We start from the raw sequence: 23498 nt of genomic DNA, 5'->3' as shown, positions 1-23498 counted from the left end.
CCCAGAGCTAAACTATCATTAGGAAATTATAATGGACAGACAGCCATATTTAAACTTTCTAATATTTAGAATGTATAATATTTAAATTTTGGTATTGAAATATCAGCTGTATTAAAGTAGGGAATGAGGGAATTAATTTAATTTAATCCCTCATTATCAGCTGTATTAAAGTAGAGAAAGTCATTTACTGAAATGATAGATTTATATTTGTGAATGCCAAAATGTACACTAACGAAAGGCGGCATTGGAAGTCATTTAATAATTAAAAGCTAATGGAGAAAACTCATGGGTTGCTCTGCTTTGGTACATTAGTGTTAAAATGTTCATACATTAGACCTCTAGAACCTATAAAGTATAAATTTAAATGTTTTTTCAGTCTATATTTTTTCTCAAGTGTCTTTTTAAGGTGATGAACTTAATATTTAGTTGCATATTTTCATGGTCCAGAGTACTCACCATTATATGATGTAGTTGCATTTTTTTTGCTGAGGAAATTTGCCCTGAGCTAACATCCATGCCAATCTTCCTCTGTTTTTTAATATGTGGGTTGCCAGCAGAGCATGGCCATCAACAGAGCAGTGTTGATGCAGTTCCTGCATCCGGGAACTGACCTGGGCCCCCGAAGCAGAGCGCTTTGAACTTAACCACTAGGCCCCCGGGGCTGGCCCCTGGAGTTGCCTAATTTTTAAGTTAAGATGATATTTACATTTTAAGGCCAACTTGCAAAAGCCAGACTATTTGGCACATAGAGAAAACAGGCTGATCCTGAAGCTTTAAAAAGTTTTTTGTTTTTTTTTAACAGTATTATACAGATAGCTTTGAGTTGGGATAAATGATTTTTTTTAAAAGGCTAGCAAAATACTTTCAATTTTGAAAAAGTATCTGTTAATTCAAAGATGTTTTTAGTTATTACCATAGTTAACTTTAAACTTGGGTTTTTAAGCCCAAAGACAATGTTTTACAGTGTTGTTTAAGTTCTGAATCCCACTTGCCTGTACATTTTCAAATTAGTGCATTTAAAATGTAACTTTACATATCCTCTATCTTCATGTATTAGCATTGGTTATAACTTTTTTCTTGCTTATGGAAGTAATGTATGTTAATTTAGGGGATTTTAGAAACATAGAAGAAAGCACAAAAATTACTACAATTCTATTGCCCCTAAATAAACACTATTCTAATTTTGGTCCATTGCTTTTGAGTCATTTGGTCACACACATACACATGTACATACACACACATAGGCATATATATGTATATATACACATAAATATAACTTTAAACAAAGTTGGAAAATTAGATTTATACTTTTGTTTGTACTTAATGTTATACTGTGATCTCTCACATTGTTATTTATTCTTTGAAAATGTGTGTTTTAAAGGTTGGGTAGTTTTGTATTATATTTATTAGTTGGGATTGTCCAGAAAAACAGAACCAACAGGATGTGTGTACGTGTGTATATATGTGTGTGTGTGTGCGTGTAGAGAGAGAGATTTATTTTAAGGAATTGGCTCATGATTGTGGAAGCTTGGCAAGTCGGAAATCTGCAGGGTAAGTCAGCAGGCTGGAGACCAAGGGAAGAGTTGGAGTTTAAGTCCAAAGGCATTCTGCTGGCAGAATTCTTTCTTGCTTGAAGAGGTTAGTCTTTTTCTTTAAGGCCTGCAACTGATTGGGTAAGGCCCACCAACATTATGGAGGATAATCTTCTTTACTCAAAGTCTACTGATAGAAATATTAGTCTCATCAAAAAAAAATACCTTCATAGAAACATCTAGAATAATGTTTGACCAAATATCTGGGTACCATGGCCTAACCAATTTGACACATAGAATTAACCATCTCAGTTGGTATATAGTCACACACCACATAATGATGTTTTGGTCAACAATGGGCTGCATATATGATGGTGGTCCCATAAGATTAGTATCATACAGCCTAGGTGTGTAGTAGGCTGTCCCATCCAGGTTTGCATAAGTACACTCTGATGTTGGCACAGTGACGAAATCTCATAGCCTGATGCATTTCTCAGAATGTATCCCCATCGGTAAGCAGCACGTGACTGTACTATAATTTTGAGTTCTGTTTCCCTATTTGGAAAGGAAAGCTTTTCTAGGTTTTAACAATTATAATATTACATGCAATTAAACACCCTTGTATGTTTAATATATTTAGTATATACATGAGTGCCTGGAGCTTTATATGCAAAACAATGTCCCTGCTTTCATGAAGCTTACTTTCTATGAGGAAAAACAGATAACACTAAGAAGTTAATAAAAATGTCAAGTATTCATAAACGTGCAGAAAAATAAAGCAAGATAAGGAGAGAGAGAGTAATAGAAGATGGGGGCATAGGGTTTTATAGAAGGTGGTTAGAGAAAGCCCTGTAAGTGTCTATTTGAGTAGAGACGAAGTGAACAAAGCAGAAAACTGTGCGGATACCTGAGTAAAAGGCCTTCTGGGGCGAGGTAAGAGCAACTGCACAGACCCTGCAGTGGGCACATGCCTGGCTGGTTTGAGAATAGCGAGTGGCCAGGGGTCTCCCTGGAGTGGAAGGAGCACTGGCATTGCAGGGTTATGGGGAGGAAGCTGACAGACAGGAGGCTGTAGTCATAAAGCGGGAGGCTAGTGCTCTTACTAATAATCGCAGAGCGAGCTGGATAGATGAAGTAGGCATGGAAGGAAAATCTGCATCTCTAATCTCTCTGTGTCTCTGATTAGTTCACCTGCCGACATCGTGACTGTACGTTTAGAACTACTTATACTTGTATTCACATTCTACCACAGAGTTCAATTTTGTCTTCAGATCCACAACGTCTGTGGCAAACTGAAAAGTAGTTAACTACTCATCTTTATAGTGTCCTTGGGAGTCCTCGTTCCATGTAAGGGCCTGCCAGCTGTCTATAAAATATCTCTTTGTAGTCGCATGCCTACGATGTTCTCCTCAAGTGACTGAGAGGAGCTGATTGCTTTTCATGTTTAGAGCCTTTACTTTCGACTTGCTGGGGATCTGTAGGTATTTAGTTCTTTGACCCAATTCCTCAATTATAAAGTAATATAACACTTTTTTGTGTGTGTGAGAGGAAGATTGGCCCTGAGCTAACATCTCTTGCCAATCTTTCTCTTTTTGCTTGAGAAAGATGGTATCATCTGTGCCAGTCTTCCTCTATTTTGTATGTGGGATGCTGCCACAGCATGGCTTGATGAGTGGTATAGGTCCACGCCCGGGATCTGTACCTGCAAACTGCCCCTGGGCCGGTCCCTGTAACACCTTTTATAGGCATGTTCTTTGAATATTTTAGTGTTGTGGAATCCATCTGTGATTTTTGGAGGCTTTGAGGACCCCGTGCTCTTAAACTTATTCCTAGAAAAGTTGTGTTTATATATATAGTTTTTTTCTTGTGACTTGGAATAGTCTGTGAATTTCAGGGTGCAGCTGAGGATTGCAGGTTCTAACATCTGCTGTCATCAGAAGGTAGTTTTCATGATCTCCTCCAGCAGTTGAGGCCAGATTTCTGAACACTACTTTTTCCAAATATATTTGCTGATTAATGGGTTTGGTTCTTCTTGGAACTTATAAAGTTACCTCATGGAATGGAAAAAGAAGTTTTTGCCAACAATTGGAACATATACTTGTCTCTGTAACTCTATTCAGCCAAACCATGTTCAGATGTTTGTACAAGATGTGCTAATCATGTGCCTGTCTGTTGTGGAGTGGTTTTGGTTAGTGACATTAGCATGCTCTGTGCCTGAGCAGCGCAGATACTTCGCTTTGCATTGAAGCCCTAAATTATTGGGTTAAAAAAAATGTTGATCTGATATATTTGGTAAATTGCTAGTTATTTCTTTTGGATGTCTAGATCCTTATGTTTTACTAGTATTTTAGTTTGATTTTTTTAGCATCTTATATTTTAGTATTTCAGTTTTTACTATGTAAGGACTATTTTATGAAAATTTTAGTTTATTAGTATTTTGTTCGTAGTTCAGTTTTCATTGTATATTGAAAATTTTATGAAACATCTTAAAGAATTCTAAAAATTTGAATATGAATTTCAGGAAACTGTTATAAAAAGTCTATCAATATCTTACAAAGTTTTCAAAATCCTAATAACTAGACATCTCTAGGATCTTTGTTAGGGACTGACTAAATTGTTTATATCTTTTCATTTGACTTAGTATGCTGTATTCAGTAATTACAGAAAAATTAAGTGCCATTTTTATGAGAGAAATTCTGTGCTATTTTCTTACCTCAAGCATCTTCCTTTATTTTGTGGCTTCTAATGGTCTGTTCTTTTGTTTAGAAAACAGCAAGGCTCGAAGTAATGATTTTGCTGAAAAAAATGGACTTAAGAAATATGAATATGTCTTACATCCAAGAACTACAGGCTTTACTTTCGTAGTAGACCGTCTAAGAGAAGGTAAGCACCCGTCTCAAAGTGTACTTTTTATGTAAGTGGCAAAAATTGCTAAACTTTGTATATAGCTCTTTAGAATTTACAAAGCACTTTTTCATATTTTATCTCAAGAAATGAGATACTGTATTTTCATGCTTGTTTGACCCCATGTAGTAAACTGTTTTGTTATGTATTCCCTAGAAATATAAAAGATATCTTTGGAAAAACACAAAATGTTTTTTCCCCTCTTTTGGAATAGACAGCAGATGATACATACAATTAGATTATCATACCATTTTTAAATGTTTGGCAAAGTAGAAAAATTATCTTGAAAGTATCATCACTTATACTATAGTTCTTTATAGCTTAAAAAATATTTTTACATTCATTATTCCACTCACTCCAACAAATGATTCTGGTTGCTAGAAAGGCAAGTACTCTACCTCCATTTTATAGTTAAATAAAACTGGCATCCAGGGCGGGTAGTACATTTCTGTAGGTCAAGGGTAGAACCTCATTCTTCTGCTTCCTAGTTTGTGGCTCATACTACTTACTACCTCATACTTCCTCTAGAGCCGTGTGTCTTGAACGGCATGTGGGGATGTGGTGATTCCGTTGACAATATCACACCCATTTAGAACAATTCAAAGCTCAGAGTCACCTAGCAGAAGAAAATTCTTGTTTGCATGTTTCTGCTCTCCACTCTGATTTCTACCAAACCTATTGTATAATGGTGACATCTGTGACAGATTATCTGGTAATTGCTACATTGTCCTAAAACTGCTTGTGTCTACCATGAAAGGTCTTGAACCATTATGTAAGAAAAGGTATGAAGTTTTTCCTTCTTTCCCAAATGGCATTACTGTTGTTCCTTCAGGGTTTAATGTGCTTTAAGATACAAAGTATAACCTCAGTTACTGAACTCTGCCAAGATGAAGCATCTTTACAACTAAGTACCCTTGGTTTTAAAGAACTGTGTAGTCAGTTCAAAATCACGTTGGTATAGTAAACCGAAAATGTTGTCCCTGTTAGTTTCGCTTGCTTTTGAAATTCTGTGGTTATAACTAATATGAAACAGACTTGTGGGCATGCTGGTTATATTGTGTGTGAACACTGAGTGTCCATCTACCCCTTGAAGCTGAGAGAGAGCGCAGTTCTTCCTGCCTGTGGAATGGGACAGGGAGGCACTGAGACGTTACAGCAGTGATTTTTTTTTAAACATGGTTCCACTTACTGTGGCATCCAACTTAGACTCACCCTTCTCATTCAACAATATGTTTTTTGTTTCCTCACATAATCTGATAGTTTATAGTATATAATGATTTCTTTAAAGGTATTTCTGACATCATGGGACACATTGATCTACTGGGTTTCTCTGTTAACACAGTGTGCTGTTGGAACACCTCTTTTGCTAATAAAGATCTTCCTAAATGTAGGCAGGATAAGTGAGAGATTATTTTATAGTGGATAAGGATGTTATCTATAGAGTTCTTTGTTCTGAAGTCTGGAAAATACTTTAGTAGCAAACTGATTTATAACTTCGGGGAATGTGTATTACTTAGTCATCACTCAGGGTGCTAGTCAACAGCCCCAGTCTGTCATTTTTCCTGCTAGAACTGGCAGCTGATTTCCCTCCACTCTCCATCAGTAAAAAAGAGAAACAAGTTAGGTGATTCCGTTTGCTTAAGTTAGAAAACTACAGTTAGATGATTCCATTTGTTTGAAAAGTAGAATGTGACCTGTATACTATAATAATAATAAAAATAAGAAATATGATTATGATAATAGTAATAGCAGCTAACATTTACTGAGCATTTATTAAGTACCAGGTTTTATGCCAAGTGTTTTATATGCAGAAGTTCAATTAATCCTCACAACAACCCTGCTTGGTAGTTATCATTATTAGTATTTGACGTGTAGGGCAAAACTGAAGCAGAAATTGAGGTGAAGAAGCTTGTCAGAGTTATTGGAATATGGTTCATCTGACTAAATATCCTATGCTCTTTCTTTTGTAACTTGGTATCTTTATATTATGATTTTAGTTAAAGTCTCCAAATCATAAAGCACTTTTTTAATAATAGTGAGCTGGATGATTTTCTTGTAAAAAGATTTTAAAGGGGCTGGCCCAATGGCGCAGTGGTTAAGTTCACATGCTTCACTTCGGTGGCCTGGGGTTTGCAGGTTCAGATCCCGGGCACAGACCTACACACCACTCATCAAGCCATGCTGTGGCAGTGCCCCACATAAAAAATAGAGGAAGACTGGCATAGATGTTAGCTCAGGGATAGTCTTCTTCGAGCAAAAAAAGAGAGATTGGCAACAGATGTTAGCTCAGGGCTAATCTTCCTTACCAAAAAAAAAAAAAAGATTTTAAAAAAGAAGCTAAATGGCCAGATCACAGAAGGATGGTAGTCACAAGGGAGGTGGTTATGATGCTACTTGAGATGACGGGGGAGCAGGCACAGCCTAGGGAGACATCAGGTAGAGAGTTGAAGGCAACTTTGCTTTCAGGCGGTGGGAGGGTGTCAAGTGAACAGAAAGAGAAGAAAGTTTGATCAAGGATCAGAGATGAGGAGGATCTTAGAAATCATCTAGTCTAGAGTACCTGTTTACAAAAGGAGTCTAAGACTCAGAAAGGGCCCAGCACAACTTTTTTTTTTTTTTTTTTTAGATTTTTTTTATTTTTTCCTTTTTCTCCCCAAAGCCCCCCGGTACATAGTTGTGTATTCTTCATTGTGGGTTCCTCTAGTTGTGGCATGTGGGACGCTGCCTCAGCGTGGTCTGACGAGCAGTGCCATGTCCGCGCCCAGGATTCAAACCGACGAAACACTGGGCCGCCTGCAGCGGAGCGCGCGAACTTAACCACTCGGCCACGGGGCCAGCCCACCAGCACAACTTTCTGTTCTTCAGACCCCTGAGATTGCTTTTGATAATCAATTATGTGAAAAAGAAGCTTGCTGTCAAAACAAATGACCATTATAAATAAATTATTCCAATAGAATCCTGGAGATCACATATTAAAACAAATTGCCATAAAGTAACATCTTTACCACTCATGCTTATAACTGAATTCACTGTTGCTGACATTTATTACACAATCACCACAAATGGGCAGATGAGAAGTTTAGGACATCAAGAAGTTAAGGATAAAGTCTTACCAGGAAGCACTGAATAAATGAAAATGCAAAACAAGGAAAGAAGTTTCTGTGCCTCTGTTTAGATTAAGAACATTTAGAAAACACACAGTTATCGTGAAATATAACACCCATTGTATAACGTTATACAGGTGTGTTGTTCCTGTAATAGTAATTGCAAAAAGTTTACCCTGAGTACTTTGATTTTCACCATTTGTTTGCTTGCTTTATACTCTTACTAGGTCATAACCTTCTTGAGGATATGGAGTGTTCTGCACATAGAGACTCCATCAGTATTAGCTGAGTTAAATATTTTTTCCTTTATCTGAAAAGTAAGACGAGCATAGTGTCCTAGCATGTTCTTCTCAGTGCATTATATATTACACTGATAGATATCTGTCGTGGATGATTTATTTCATATGTACTTCTTACCATAGAACCTTTCAATATATGATTATGTAAGTTTTTTCAGTACTAGATTAACCCTAAAAGAAGTCAATAACTTAGAGAAAAGAGGCTTTTATATGAGAAAGTTTGTCTTTTTAATTATACAACTATAATAAATTTATCACATAATTTTAAAATTTGAACTCTTCGCACCAAAAATTAGTTATATCCATCAATACCTCTGGTGCTTCATCATTTTTAACAATAAATAGCTTTATTCTCCTTTGATTTCAAGCAAATAATGATTTGGTTGAATCATTATTTGATTTTGTTAAATGTTTTGTAAGCCAGTTACTGAGTTGCAACCACGTAATAATTACGTTTACCGTTAGGCGGCACAAGTGTGCATATTTGAAACAACTTGAAATTAAAGTAGTAGTGGGAGGTGAGAGAGAAAACACTTCATAGTTGTTTGAGGGTATGTCTCGTTTAAGATATGACCTTGCCTTCAAGAAGTTTACAATCTTCATGGATAGATAAGGTTAATATAATATACATGGAAAAATCTAAAACTAATATGACAACATAATTACATGCTGAGTTTTATGGTATATAATGTATAAATATTATGCCAAATAATTACAGGAGTGTTCAGTAAAGAGAGAGTGTAGACTTGAAATACTCAGTTAAGGCTTCTTTAAGAAGCTGCATTTCCCTTGGACCTTCAAAACTATGTCGTTTGGCTGGACAGAAAAAACGAAGATGGCTGAGGGCAGGAAAGGAAGAGTACAAGAAGGGGTACAGAATTTGGCCCAGTGTAGAGCTGAGCAGTAGACTAGACAAAACCAATCTGATAGAGCTGAAGACTTGTGTTGTAGAGTAACCAATAATATTTAAGAAGGTTGTCTGGAGCCATTATTATTGAAATTCCTGCCCCCAGATAGTCATGTTTTTAGTTTGTTCATTTCTAGATGAAGTCACTCAAGTGAGTCATTCAACACTTGTGTTAAGATTGTAAAACATCATATAGATGTATTTAAGATTCGAATTTGAAATAAAATGTTTTTTAATTCAAAGTAAAATAATCCATATTTCAATCCATATTTTGCTCATATGCCTAAGTTCTAAACATGAAGAAATGAAAGATGCTGTCTTTCTGCTAACCTAGGGGATACAGGGCTAACCACTAAATAAAAAGTTCCCACTAGGTAATTTGGATCAGCACACCTGATCAAAACTCTGCAGTTTGTATTCAGGGAGAGAGAATTACTGACTTAACACCCAGATTACTTATATAGTATCTGATAGTCCTGTGTTTGGCTCCCTCATTTTGCTCTGCAGTAGTTCTCATTTGCTCCAAGAAAGTTGTTGCTTACCTAGGAAGTAAAAGCAGTATACCAATCATAGATGGCTCAGTCTTCAACAGTGTTGTTAGATCATTTTAATTTCTTGGACTTTTTGCTTAGTGCATGACTAACTACCGATAATCCACTCTGTTTCTTGTCTGTAGTGGCTGTATATAGGGGGGACTAAAGATGGCCAGCAGGAGCCACCACTCTCTGTGGCTCACATTGCATTTATCTTAGTTGGTGAGCCTACCCCAGGATTGCATTTTGATGACCCTTCGTAACAGCCAGCATGTTCTAGGAGGCCAGGAAGAAAGGCAGACAGACAAACTATTGAAATATTGGGTGCGTTAAATGCTGTGCACTCTGGCCTTTTCATGTGACTTTTTATTGTTGGAAACTATTTATGAAATAGGATAAGAGCTTTCCCTTATGTTAAAAAAATGTAATTGTACAGTAGATCTCTGACATTTGCTAGAATATTTTCTGAGACCTTTTCCATTTCCCTAAATTTACAGATATCTTTGTAGCAGTTGACTCTCTTTTGAGCCATCTTACAAAGAACAAAGCTTTTATCTATTTATAGTGATGAATAAAATACAACAAAAGCTAAATGAAATTTGGATTCTGGTCAGTGGGAAAGCACATGGATCAACTAAGTGACTTGGTCCTACACATCATAAAGCAGACAGGATTGAAATTTGCCTCAGCAGAATTATATATGACCACGTCAAAGACCTTTGGAGTCTCTCATGTTGAATCTTTGAATGCCATGGTACTGCATTAGACCAAAAATGACATTTGTGGGGTTTTTTTGTTCATTTTAGTTCTCTCTCTCTTACAGCAAAAAATCTGAGCTGCTTATTTAGGATAGATCTTGTCATTGTGTTTAGTAAAAAAAAAAAGTCATGACAGCCTTAATGAAAAGTGATAGCAGTCCTGTATTCTGTACATAAAAACAACTATTTGACATTTATCAAGTACCTACCCTGGGCCAGGCACTGAGTTGTTCATGTGTTTACCCTGCTCATTAAGTAGAAACTCCCAGGGAGCTTTTAAAACACTGATACTCAGATCCAGGCTTAGACCTGTGGACTCCCAAGTCTGGTGGTGGGGTCTTGGGCACATAGCAATCCCACCAGCCTACTTTTTCACAGATCGCTTCATCCTCATAACTGCACTGGGCGATGGTTTGCCCTGTACCACATGCGAGAAGACTGACTTGCTTTAGCAACTAGCCTAGGTCATAGGGCTCTGAGTGGATGTACTGTGATTTAAACTCAGGTCTGTTTGATGCCAAAGCCCGTGTTCGTCCCAATGTGTAATAAGTTAACCACTTTTCTATTCTAAGTACTACAAAAATGTAATCTTTTTAGGGTTTTTTCTTACTTTCCAAGGTTTTACCCTGATATCCTTGGCTGTACTGTGCATTTTGTTTAAAAGGGAAAATATATCAAGGATTTCCTTTTTGTAAGTACCTCTTATTTTTCTGGTTTCTTTGTTTATCAGCTGCTTCTCCATTTCTCTAATCCTTAAAACAAAGCTAAAGAAAGAAACATAACACTCAAGTTATCTGTCCTTTCAAATTGTGGTTCCATCTTTTTCTTTCTTTTGTCACCGAACGTCAAAAAAAATAGCCTGATAACTTGATTTTCTCAATACTAGCTCACTTCCTATAAAAAGGGGATTGTTTTAAATTATAAAAACAGAACATATTTATTGTAAAAGAACAATTAGAAAATTAATTATAAAGAGGAAAACGGCACCCATAGTCTTGTCAATCATTTCTCAGAAATATCTGATGCCTACTTGTGACATATAGTCTTCCTGTGTTTTTTCCAGATGTACTTGTATATATGTAACAAAATTAGGGTCAAATCATACATTTTGTTTTGTAAAGATTTTTTTTTAACTTATATAATGTGCAATTTTCTCACTATCGTTAAGTAATTTTTAGAAGTATGATATGTTAATGTATGCATGGTATTCTATTAGATAGAGGGATCACTATTTATTTAACTCGTCCTCTATTGTTCAAAAGTAAAATTGTTTCCAGTTTTCCACCCTTATAGGTAATAGCAAAGTATGCATAAATCTTTGTAATTATTTCCTTAAGATATATTTCCAAGTCTAATTGCTGAATCAAAGGGTATATATTTTTATAAGATTAAAAAAAAAGCTTATGCTCTGCCCCATTTCATTTGGCCATCAAATTCTATTGATATTGCCTTGCAAGCATCTCTTAGAGACATCCCACCTTCCTGCATTTCCATAGTGACCCCATTGTTTGGGGTCCCATTACTTATCCTTTTCACTCTTCCTGGCTTTTTGATTTGTCTGCCTCTGGTTTCTCCTTTGATAATTCAGATTGCACGCAGCTAACAGTCTTTATAAAGTACCACTCTAATGTAATTGTGTATATGTTTATTTGTTGAGAAAATCTTTCTTTGACACGTGTGTTGTTTTGCTGAGATACTAAGACATAGCCCATTTTCTTGAGTTTTGTGAGGTTTCGGAAACATAATTATAATGCAGTGTCATAAGAGATATGAATAGAAAGTATCTTGAGGACATAAAGAAAGGTTAGTCTTGGAGGGGCAGCCCCATGGTGTAGTGGTTAAGTTTGACACGCTCTGCTTTGGCAGCCCAGGTTCGGATCCTGGGTGCTTCATGGATTCAGATCCCAGGCATAGACCTACACCACTCATTAGCCATGCGTGGTGGTAACCCACAAACAAAATAGAGGTAGATTGGCATACATGTTAGCTCAGGGCTAATCTTCTTCAAGTGAAAAAAAAAGAAGGAGGAAGATTGGTAACAGATGTTAGCTCGGGTTAATCTTGCTCAGCAAAAAGAAAAATAAAAGTTAGTCTTTCTTTATCTAAAGTGACACTGAAGAGATAGCATATGAGTGCAAAATTAAACAATAATTAGGCATTTTCCAGGCAGAAAAGGCATTTTAATATTCGCATTGCTTGGTCAAGACTTTCTGTAATATGGTTCCAATCTACTTTTTAGGTTTTACCACTCAGAACCCTCCTTGATTCATTGTGAGCCAACCTATTTGAATTGACTATTCCTGACTGTGCATTATGCTTTCTGAATTTTGCCTCTGGTTATGTCTGTCCAGGCTAAAACCAGCAATGCTTTGCTCTTTTCTTTAATGTCCAAATGCTATTCTTCCTTTAATGATCTTCTTCTAAGAGTCCATTCCCATTTACCCCAGCTGGTAGTCATCTGGACTAAATATCTTTTTCCTCTCTAATAGGACTTGGCACATTAGACCTTATGTTAATAACCACTTTAATACATTTTACCTCTTAGGTTCCTAAAAGGACAGCAACGACCATGTCACCCAGACCATTAAGGGCAAAGATTTTATTTCTAAATCCAACAAATACCTTTCCATCTATATCTTATTTCCCCTCTTAGCACCATTTGGCACTGTTGATTCTTCTTGAAATACACTCTCCCCTTGGCTTCTCATTTTTTCTCCTACTGCTCTGGCTTCTCAAGACTCTTTTGCAGGTTCTTCATACCTATCTGTCCCTTGAATGTCTGTGTTCCTCGTAAGGCTCTCTTAGGTTCCTTTGTTCTCTCAAACCACACATCCTCCCTGGGCCATGGCACTCAGGTTGGTGGCTTAAATGATCATCCATATGCTTATGATACCTAAGTCTAAATCCTTAGTCCAAAAGCTCTTGGTTCAACGCCATACATGTGACCTTTGGTTCTGCGACCACTTGGAGATTCTGCAGGCACTTCAGCTTCAATGTTCAAAACTGAACTTGTCATTTCCCCCTAAACTGCTTTTCCTCCTATTTTCCCCACGCCACGGAATGGTGGTGGTGGTAATGATGATAATGATAATAATGGCTAAGATTAAATTGAGTGCTTATCTGCCAGGACTGTTCTGAGTGTTTCATATGAATTAGTTCATTATTTAATTCTTGGAGAAGATTTTATCATCTCCATTTTATGCATGAAGAAACTGAGGTACAGAGAAGTTAAATAGTAGTCCAGGATCACCCAACTTTTAAATGGCAGAGCTAGGAATCTGGCTAAGGAGCCTTTATCTTAACTACTGTGTATTGTTGACTCAATTGCACAAGCCACAAACCCAGAAGTCATTCTTGGCTCACCCGCTCTCTGCTCTCATGTACAGTGAAATCCCAACAAAGGTCTTTTGATTTCTATCTCTTCAATATCTCTCATATTAATCCTTTTGTTTTATCATGCAGCTGCTCAGCTGGTCTTCCTATTTCTGGTCTTGCCTTAACCAGTCCTTTCTTCACGTTGTACTGGAACGCCAAGCCTTTTTCTAAAGGAAGGTGGCAGCACACTAAGTCAGGTGCTCAGGCTCTGGAGTCAAAAGACCTGGGTTAGAATCCTGGCTTCACTAGAATTAGTAATGTGACTGGTCATATTACTTTCTGTCAGTAAGCCTCAATTTAATCCTCTGTAAAATAGGAGTAATAATAGTGCTTATTTCTATGACTTTATAGGACTCTTGTGAGGATTCAGTGCAGTCATGTACATACAGCACTTAGCACAGTGCCTGGAAAATAGCAAGCACTCAATAAATGTTACAGTGCAAACTGATTGTGTCAGTTCCCGGCTGAAACTTTCTGGGTTTCACAGCGCTCCAAGGTTAAATCTGCTTTCTTTAACATGATTTACCGGGCCCTCTATGACCTGGTCCTTATTTACCTCTCTGGCCTGTTGCTTAACTCCTCAGTTGTACCTTTTGTTGTCACAGCCTTGCTGAATGGCTTTCCTTTCCCAGAGGGCAGTACTCTGAGCCTTCACTATAGATAGATCCTCCTACTAGCCCATGGGTCACAGCTTGGTAAGGTTCATTTAGGAAGCCTTCCCAACTATCTTAGACTTCTATGTTCCCTATATGAATGCTTTTCCCACTATACTTGCCCTATATAAATGTTTTGCCTACTGTATTATCACTTGTTTATTGTCTGTTTCATCTATTAACTTTCAGTTTCCTGACTATGAGAATCAAGTCTGTCCCAGTGACAGTTTTCATCCTCAGCCTTCAGCACAAGTCTGACATATAAGAGATACTCGTTAAATTTTTTGAACCAATCAGCTCATTGGTTGATGTAATTTTATACCCTGTGTTTCTATAAAGATTTAAAGTGGCAAACATAAATATGTATGCTACAAGCAGCATCACGACAGTGGAGAAGAAATTAAGGTAAAGGGAAAAATAAGGATGTGAATTTAGTATACAAATGTATGTTATAAAGTTAGTATATATGTTATAAGATTAATATGCAGAATTTATGTTATAAGGCTCTATATTCCTATAAAATATGGGTCTATAATTGGCCCTCAGCTTTCTGGCACCTGCTGTAGAGGGAAACTGAATGGTATCATTGACAAGATCCATAGGATTAAAGCAAACAACACACTCAGAAAAAGCATGACCATTTCTGAAGGACTTGAGAGAAAGATCTCCCATGGTTCCTCACAGAGGACATTGTGCACTGTTGTGACCAGCGTCCTCACTGCATCTTTATATTAAATGTTCCCCATAGCCTCAGAATGCTTATCCACGTTGGCTAATGGCAGAAAGAGAAAGAGCAGTTCAGTAAAAACAGTCTCATAAGAGGTCAAAGCATTGGGCTACAAGTAGGTTTAGAGTGTCTCAACTATAAAGGTATGAAGAGACTACATGTCCTTCCAACCATTCTCTGCAAGTGGTATTTCACTCACTGAGATGTGGTGAAAATTGGTTGGCCCTGAGTTGAATTACTCTTCCTAAAGCATCTGTTCTACTGTTTCTATCAGGAGTTAAGTGCAGGGCCTAGGGCTTTACCAGTAGGTGGAGCTTGGGAGTAGGATTCTCTTAGGGAAGCTGAAGAGCCTACTGAGATTTCACACATGAATTAAAGGCCACCATACCTCTGAAATGAGGTTGGCCATTGTGTTCCTCAGAAACAATTGATACTTATGTGTTTTGTATCCTCTGTGAGGCTTAACAAGATGGTGCCTTGCACATCATCAGTGGACCACTGCTCAGTCCCTGTCTGTGTGGCCTTTCTGGTCTTGTTTCTTGCTGTGCCTCCACACTTTCTCTTTATTCCAGCCACATGGAATATATTTTCCCATGCTATTCCTTTTCCAAAATTGTTCCCATTCATCTGGGTAGCTCCTCTTGGTCCTTCAAGACAGTTCAAATGCCTTTTCCACTTTAAATAATCTCCCGACCTCTCCAAGTTATTGGAGTTCCCTCTTCTTACTCTCATCATAGTCTATGCATTTGTCATAATCACTTCTTTCATATTCTTTTATAATCGATGATGTTTTTGGTCTCTCTCCCCCTTGGACTGTGAACTCTTTTAGGGTAAATACTGTGTCTTATTTATTTTTATATCTGAGACCCTAGTGCAGTCATGAATATTGTAGGTACTCAGTAAATTTATGGTTCGTACAAGTTTTTGTAGATGATCTATTTTCAACATCTCACACACGTATATGCCCCCACATGCTTTTTTATGTATGTCTGATTGGTAATGCCCCTGCCACCTTCAGTCTAGACATCAGACGCTCAGCAGATGTTAGGGCTTTACCAGTGGACCTCTTCATTGCAACAGAGATGAGATTTATGGCAGTGCTAGAGGGCCATGTTATGCACGTGCATGGTTGATTATAAAGGCTCTCTTAAGACAGTCTCCTCCTTTTTTAACTGCTGAAGGATAAAAGTAAGGCTGATACATGTTTTTTTAGATTGTACTATTAGAAGAGACATACAGCAGCATGTTATTTGTAACTTAAATGAACAAGGTCTTGGCATTTGATCATGTAAAAATCTGTATGAAATTGTGGTTCTTCAATGTTTCCCTGGTTTATTAATATTTCTACTCAGTGAGTTTCAGAGTCTGAGATAGTGCCCAAGAGACAGTCATTGCAGCCTTGTACCTCTCTGTACACTTGACTTCAGTAGGAGAAAAATCTTGCCCTGGGACTATCTACTAATTCTCTAACACCAGCCAGCTATAGTAAATGCCTACTAGTGTGAAAGGTAGGTCTGGGAGATAATGAGTGCTTGCCTTATGGCACCTTTAATTTAAAAAATTCTTATATATTCTGGTGTCAGAAGATTATCATTTTCATAGATGAGTAAAAATTGTATACATCTTATATTTTACTCATTCAAAAGGCTTGTCTTTGCCTAAGTTTTGATCCTCTGTTTATATTATTTTCTTAACAGTAACATGCTGAAAAATGCTGATAACTGTGACACTTACAAAATATGTTTATTTTAAAGTTCAGAATTGTGGAAGAAGCTTTGTAAGTAAAGTTTGTGGAATTGCCTGTGAGTGATAACTTTCTGTAGACTCTACACTGACTGTAAATACTATTGTTACACACATTAAAATGCTCTGTCAGTTTTCCCTCTGAAGACAAAAGTGAGAGAGATGAAACAACAGCAGAGCATGCCAGCAGCTGTTCCCTCAGTGTCACCTCGCTGTGTGGCCACTACACTAAATCTTTATGGCCTTATAATGTCGTTTTGAAGCAAAATATAAGAGTTTCAGTACAAATGCAAAATGTATGTAACAGTATACTTTAGCTTCCTGTTCATATGAAAATCAAAATTTATTCTCACCAAAGTCGAGATGTTGGCCTGAATCTAAAACCCTGTGGATCCTTAAATCTAGAAATTCATCTTAACAGGAACTTATGCCTGCCTTTTGGTTTTATATAGTATATAATTTCGTTGTGGATTATATTTCTTTTTTGGGTTTGTCCAAAAAAGCTTTACTTGTTTCTCCTTTATTTTGGGCATGTGTCCATTTCATTATTTATAATTGTGCCTTCTTTCTTTTAGTTTTATGGGATTTTCTTCCTTATTCAAAATATTTTTTCTGTATTTTTTTTCAGTCGCTAGGACCTTTCTTATTTTGTTTTTAAGTAAGTTATGTTCTTTTTGAGTATTGCAAAGCTATAATAAAACACTACTGACCTTGCTGGTGTGTATGAGTGTGTGCCTGTGTGTGAGCACATACAAACCAAGTTTATGCGCCTTCAGTTTTTACAAATAGATTCTGATCAAAAATCAGTCGCACCAGAACATGAAACTAGAGAAATTCTTTACTTGTTAATGTTGAAAATTGTCTAAGCAGCTTTCTAAATGAAAGAATTGTTTTCTCCATTTCATTCCACATTTTATATATGATATAAAGTATTATATTTATATATTATTATAGAATATATTGTTGTAGATATTTTATAACATAGGAACCCTATACTTAGCATCTGATTGCTAAAAGCACCCAAACTCACTTTGTCGTAGAATCTGGACTGAGCAAAACAAGTCCTGGTGCAGTTATCATAAGCTGGCTCCTCTGTCCTGCTTGAAGCGTAAGTTGTTGAAAGGATGTTAGTAACTTTCTGATTCACCTGGTTTCTCCTGACAAAGTTACATGGGAGAGGAAAGCATACGTGTCCCCAGTGGCTTTGTTTCCCTCTGCACAAGAGTATTACATTTGATCACGTGGAGCAAATTCCAAGTATTCTCCTGCTTGGTAAGATTATTGACTTGGATAATCTGTCAGAGCATGCATGTACACACAATATGCCTATTTTAGTGTGTTTATTTTGTGATCATTAGTAATCTAATGTAAATACTTTTCATTTTAGTTTAGTCATCTTTTTTATAGGGTTTGATAATTGAAAGAGAAATTAAAGTAATACAACCACTAACTTACATTTATTTCTCAGTCTTTGTTCTATAAAGTACCATTTCCAGTTATAGTCTCATTTGAATGTAGTAAATAACAGTAAGCTACAAAGTGTTGGATTCTTTTCATTCTAATATTTTCTGTGAAAAAAATTGCTGTCTTAAATCTTTTGATAGCAGGTGTCATTTTTGTACTTTTCTTCTTTTTGCTGTTCTCTATTGTTCATGTTATATGCCTGTTTGTGGTGACTAAAATACCTCTCTAACAAATACTTGAGTACTGTTAAGTAAAAATCTGTCTGTGATTCCTTATTACTCATTATTTATAACACATTTTAAAAGAATCTACAGAACATGGGTTTTGGAGACTTTTAAACAACCAGCCTTTGATACTGTGGGGTTGCTACACAATTTCTTAAATGTTAAACGTGAGGAATTCTTGTTGAGAGTTGTTTGTCTTATCTATAGGTTAACAGCTGCTTTCTTTGAAGTGATGGATTTTATCTCCAAAAACTCTCCATTCTTTGGATTAATTTTGCATTGTATAAATGTAGTCTGAAAGCAGCTTGAGGTTCCCTGTGGAAACTTTTGAGACTGTTGTACAAAAGTTTAAAAAGTCTATATTCATAATTTATTTATGATTTATATCTTCCCCATTTCCTCATAGATTTGAAATGGCCTTTAGCAGAAGATAAAATAAGTAAAACCTGGCTCACAGTGCCAAAGTCAGGTATTAAAGTGTGTGTGTGCATAGGGCTTGAGGGGAAGGCATATTATTATCCATGCTGAGAAAAACTGCTCTAGTCAAACATGGCCCTTAGCAGTGACCTTCTTAGAAGTCAAGGTCTAAAGGGTCTTCCTGTGTTGGTGATTTACAGTGGTAATGAGCTAATTTATGGCAGAAGAGGAAGTGTTAGTCAGTGCCTTTTCTAGGCACAGTTGTCACTACTCTTGGGTAGCGCATCTGACTGAGTTCACTTAACTAGCATTCCTCGACACTGAACAACATTCTTCCTATTTTTGTAGACTACTCTTAGATGTCATCATTTTAAAAGATCTACCACTTGGCCAGATATGGTTCCGCTCAGGAGAGGAACTCCACACTATTGGTATGAGTACATGGAAATTACTTTGGACATTCTTTTCTGGGTAATAAGGCTTACTTGCTTTCCTCCAGAACATAATTTTAACAACCACAATAGGTTTAAATAGTAAATCCAAACAAAGTTTCCAAATAGTTTACTAATTAATTTTCATTAAAGAAATTATTAGTAACCTCTCTGACCAGTAAGAACATCATTACTATGTTGGTTCCAATATTAGTTCCCCTAGTAATTCAAGTAGACTGTAGCCATCTCTTATGTTACTAAATCAGTCATAATGAAGGCTTATATTTTACTACTTTAGGGATGGACATTAGTAAGAACTGAAATTAGGAAAGACTTGGTAGGAAACACTGACTTTTGTTTAGACTTGACAGACGAATAGAGTTTAGGCAAAGGGAAACGTTATAAAAAGTCTGTCCAGTACATATTATTTTTAAAATTGTGCTTATTAAAGGTGTTTATATTTAAATATTCTAAAGAAAATGTCTTTTTTTGTAAATGCGTATAATCTGAATCTTAGGTAAGGCCTGTGTTTTATAGTTAATACTTTGTGATGAAGGCATGCTGGTGACAGCATCAGAATAAAAATTCGTCATGAACACATGTGGCCACATTTGGAAAGTTAGCGTATGATCAAGTACCTCAGAAACAATATGCAAGTGCTGAGTAAGGGGGAGAGTTTGGGCAATTGGACCTTGAATTAGATCTTGAGGAGTAGTAGGATTTGATTTGGTAAAGAAATTGTGAGAGTACAGTTAAGGTTGTAGATTCACCAGTGGAGACTGCCCTGATTAGAATCCAGAGTTCATCTTTTTAAGTGGTGAGAGCTGAAGTTAGAGAGGTAGTTGTAGTTGTCATGAAGTCTTACTTCTAACAAAGTAGAAAATAAAAGGAATTAAAAATAGTCGGAGTTGTGAAGATAGTGTTTATGACATTATAAATACTATGGGACTGGTGAGTAAGTTGTTCCCTTCTTAGTATTCTAAGAGAGTTGATTATCTTCCTAAGCAGTTTATTACTTGTTCTCAGATAAAGTAAGATCTGTTGACTTTAACGTCATCATAGTCATCCCAAAATAGTCTTATTTTGAGATTTCTGTGTTAATTATGTTCAGTTTAAAGGAAGACTCAGTAAAAGCAGTTGCATCTCCTGTTTTTTTACATCTCTTTTGATCCACAAGTGAGGAATTTACAGACTATATGATGACATATAGTAGGAAAAAAGTATGATTCATCCTAATTATCAAGCTGTTTCCTAAGAAAGAATCATTGGAGAAATGTCTTGTTTGTGTTTTTACAAATGGTTTTGAGACTTAAGAAAAAAATCGTGTCTTTTCTGTATATGGCTGTAAATGGTCACAATTTTATATTTGCAAATATTGATTTCATCTAAATTAATCTTTTTCAATAGTAGTTGTCCTATTTGCAAGGTTGGATACTAATAGACTTTAATGGATTCGTTCTCTAAAATGTCAGCAACTTATCTGAAATTCTAGGTGCCAATAGAATCTTTGGACATGAAGTCTGAGAAGAGTTCTGTGGGTGCAGTAAATAGGATGTATTTGTTGACCTTTAAGAGAGTAGTTTCACAGGAATGGGAGTGCCGGCCAGATTTGAGTGGAGTAAATGAAGATTGATGTGAGTGGAGATAGCAAGTCTAGATGATTCCTACAGGGAGTTTGCTGGTAAAGGAGAGGAGAGAGCTGGAGTAGTTCAGTAGAAGGGGAAGCCACATCAAGGATGATGAGGGGAGTTGAGTATTTGTAAAGGCTGAGAACATTCAATAGAGGAAAAGCTGAAAGTGAAATGGATTAATGTCTGAGCAAATTTCCTGAGAAATCAGGAGGGGATAGGAACAGAAACAAAGTTAAAGGATTTCTCATTTTCTAAGGCAGGGGGCAAAGTTGAGCTTGAATATATATTTTGGTTTGGGGGTAGGTGATGAGAAAGTGAGGGATGCTTTGATGGAAGACTGCTCTGTCAGATCAGAGTTTGGTAGTCTGATGATGATGGTGGGGTGGGTAGGGGACAGAGGTGATTAATGAGAGTTTGGAGCAGTTGCTGTGGAAAATGAGAAAAGGAAGCCAATAAAAACAAAAGCATTGCTGAGCTCTCTGACCTCAGGCCAAGGCCCACTCTGACTTCCCACCACAGCTTCAAGCTCCATCCAAAGTGGTGACTCACCTTGCCTGCCCTGGCCTCCCTCCTTCCCACTACCTGCAACACCCCTGTCTCTTGTCTCTTCTGCCTTTGATCAAATCTACATGTTCTTTTATGCCCAGCTCAGAAAGATCATTTCTTGATCTCTCTAGCTGAAAGTGGTATCAACACCCCCCCGCCCCCACAAATCTTCTACAAGAGTTGAGCCACGCGTAAGAATCACATAATTTGCAAATATATTTTATCTTCTTTCCTAGATTGTAAGTTCCTCTGGGGTAACAATCAGGGGTTTGTCGGTGTCTCTGTTTCTCTCTCTCTCTCTCTGCCTAGGAGAGTGAGAGAGAGTGCTGTTATATTGTTTAATAAATATGGAAGGAATAAATTAATGAATGAAGCAAATCCACTACAACCAAATTGTATAAGAGAGCGGTGGACTTCTTTAGGAACGTAAAATTTGTCAGAATTCTTTACCAGGCTAATAACCCACAGGCACCAACTTGGAGAATATTATTTCATGTATGTATTTAACTTCCCTTTCACAATAGCAGTGAAATATATTGTATTTGTAGGTGATTATTCTAACTTTGTGCCTCAAGTTATTTAGTATTTGGCTTATTTGTATTCTCCTAGGCATTGAAGAGCCTACACTGAGCCCAATCTCTATTGTATCCAACTTTTTTTATTATGCAGCTTTCTCTTGGCTTTTTCAATGGTAAAGTTGCTAATGCCATATGGTACCATACACTGAAAGATTGAGCTTCCTTTTTAAATTCCTTTTTAGTTTCTTACTCGCTGACTCACTGTGCTGTGTTGAAGGAACTTTATTTACCAGCTTGAGCATCTTATGCTGTTGGCCTACAAGGTTTGGCTAGTAGAGGAAAACTCACGACGAAAACAACAAAGAGGCAGGAATTACAGAAAATGGCAGTGTTCGACTTAGCAAAGTATGATGGAACATGCCTCAGAATTCTTGGCTTTATGAAGCCTTGATTCCCATTGGCTAGGATCTTATAACTTTTCCATAAATTGAAGCAGATTGCTATTCTCTTATAAAGGTCATCCTGCTTTATATCACTTCAGAATGTTTAGTAATTCAGATCTTTGTATTCTGCTGACCATTTGTCTGCCCTATGAACCAGTTCATTTTATTTTATACTCTAATTAGCTCTTGGTCTTTTTAGCTAAAGTGTTAGCCCACACAAATTTAAGATATAGCTAAGTTAGCCAACAGATATAAACAACTATTTATTGGATATTAATTATTGTGAGTTATTAAAATAAAACTCAGTATTTAGATCTTAACTTGCATTGCAGAACTTTATTTGTCATTATTCATTTGAGGAGCTAAACCAGACGTTTCTCAGATGCTCCTAATGCCTCTTTTGCCATTTTGGATATAGAGATACAGATAGCAATCGGAACTCACATTTGATTTCTGCACACTCCAAGATCATGGGCTTCATTGTTTCATCGAAGTGCCATAAAAAGTAGTCTTCTACTTCACCACAACAGTAGCAGTGTTTTCCTCTGACTGCCATTGCCCCTACCCAAGGCCTAGAGAGCAAATACTTGAAGTTTTTTTCCTGTTTCCATGATACTGGTCCATCCACTTATATCCAGGTTTCCCACCTCAACCCTCAGTGCAGTCTCTGGCAAGATATTGCTAAAACATTGAACTCTCACCTTGGGGAATGGTGGTCAGAACAGATAAAACCCTTAAATTCTAGGTCTGTCTACTGAAATTGCCCAGAGTGGAAGAGTATATTATCAAGTGAAGTGAATGAAATGCACAGAAACGAGGAAAAGAAATCTTGCCAAGCAAACTACATTCTTTTTGTGATGGTGTTTGCCTGTACTATGAAATTTCTACTCACTGGATTTTTCAGCCTCCTATGTATTGGTATATATATCATATATGATGTTTTGTTTGGATAACCACTCAAGATTTTAGCTTGGTTTTGTTTTTTTCCTACTGAAATTATTACATAGGGATATTTGAAATGGGCAAGAAGGTAAGAGAAATAAGGTCATTACTAGTGGTGGCCATCTCTTCCATGAAGCTTTCCCTGATCCCATCAGCTAGAAATAGTGTCTCCCTTCCCTAAATTCCTGGAGCAGTTTAACTGTTCTTCTATTAGGACACCCCATTTTGTGCTGTAGTTGCATACATGAACCTCACTTTTCTGCACTATTATCTGTTGGCTGCCCAGCTCTTGCTTCCTTTTTTCAGTCCTCAGTACACAGCCAACAACAGCTTTGTTGTTGCAGTTG

General features: G+C 36.9%; 1 protein-coding gene across 6 annotated transcripts in view; it reads left to right on the top strand.

The window, feature by feature from the left end:
• The window catches only part of LCLAT1 (lysocardiolipin acyltransferase 1), a 186729-nt gene that overhangs the window by 110134 nt on the left and 53097 nt on the right, over positions 1 to 23498 (top strand). For all 6 annotated transcript variants that reach the window (XM_008514749.2, XM_008514754.2, XM_008514750.2 and 3 more), the window contains one exon: positions 4299 to 4415. In XM_008514749.2, the coding sequence (XP_008512971.2) occupies positions 4299 to 4415 (117 nt within the window). The remainder of the gene's footprint in view (positions 1 to 4298; positions 4416 to 23498) is intronic.

This window comes from Equus przewalskii, chromosome 14, assembly GCF_037783145.1.
Source record: "Equus przewalskii isolate Varuska chromosome 14, EquPr2, whole genome shotgun sequence".
In the NCBI taxonomy this organism is placed as follows: Eukaryota; Metazoa; Chordata; class Mammalia; order Perissodactyla; family Equidae; genus Equus; species Equus przewalskii.
Note: the sequence above shows the minus strand (reverse complement) of the source record. Positions and strands in the feature narration are given on the sequence as shown.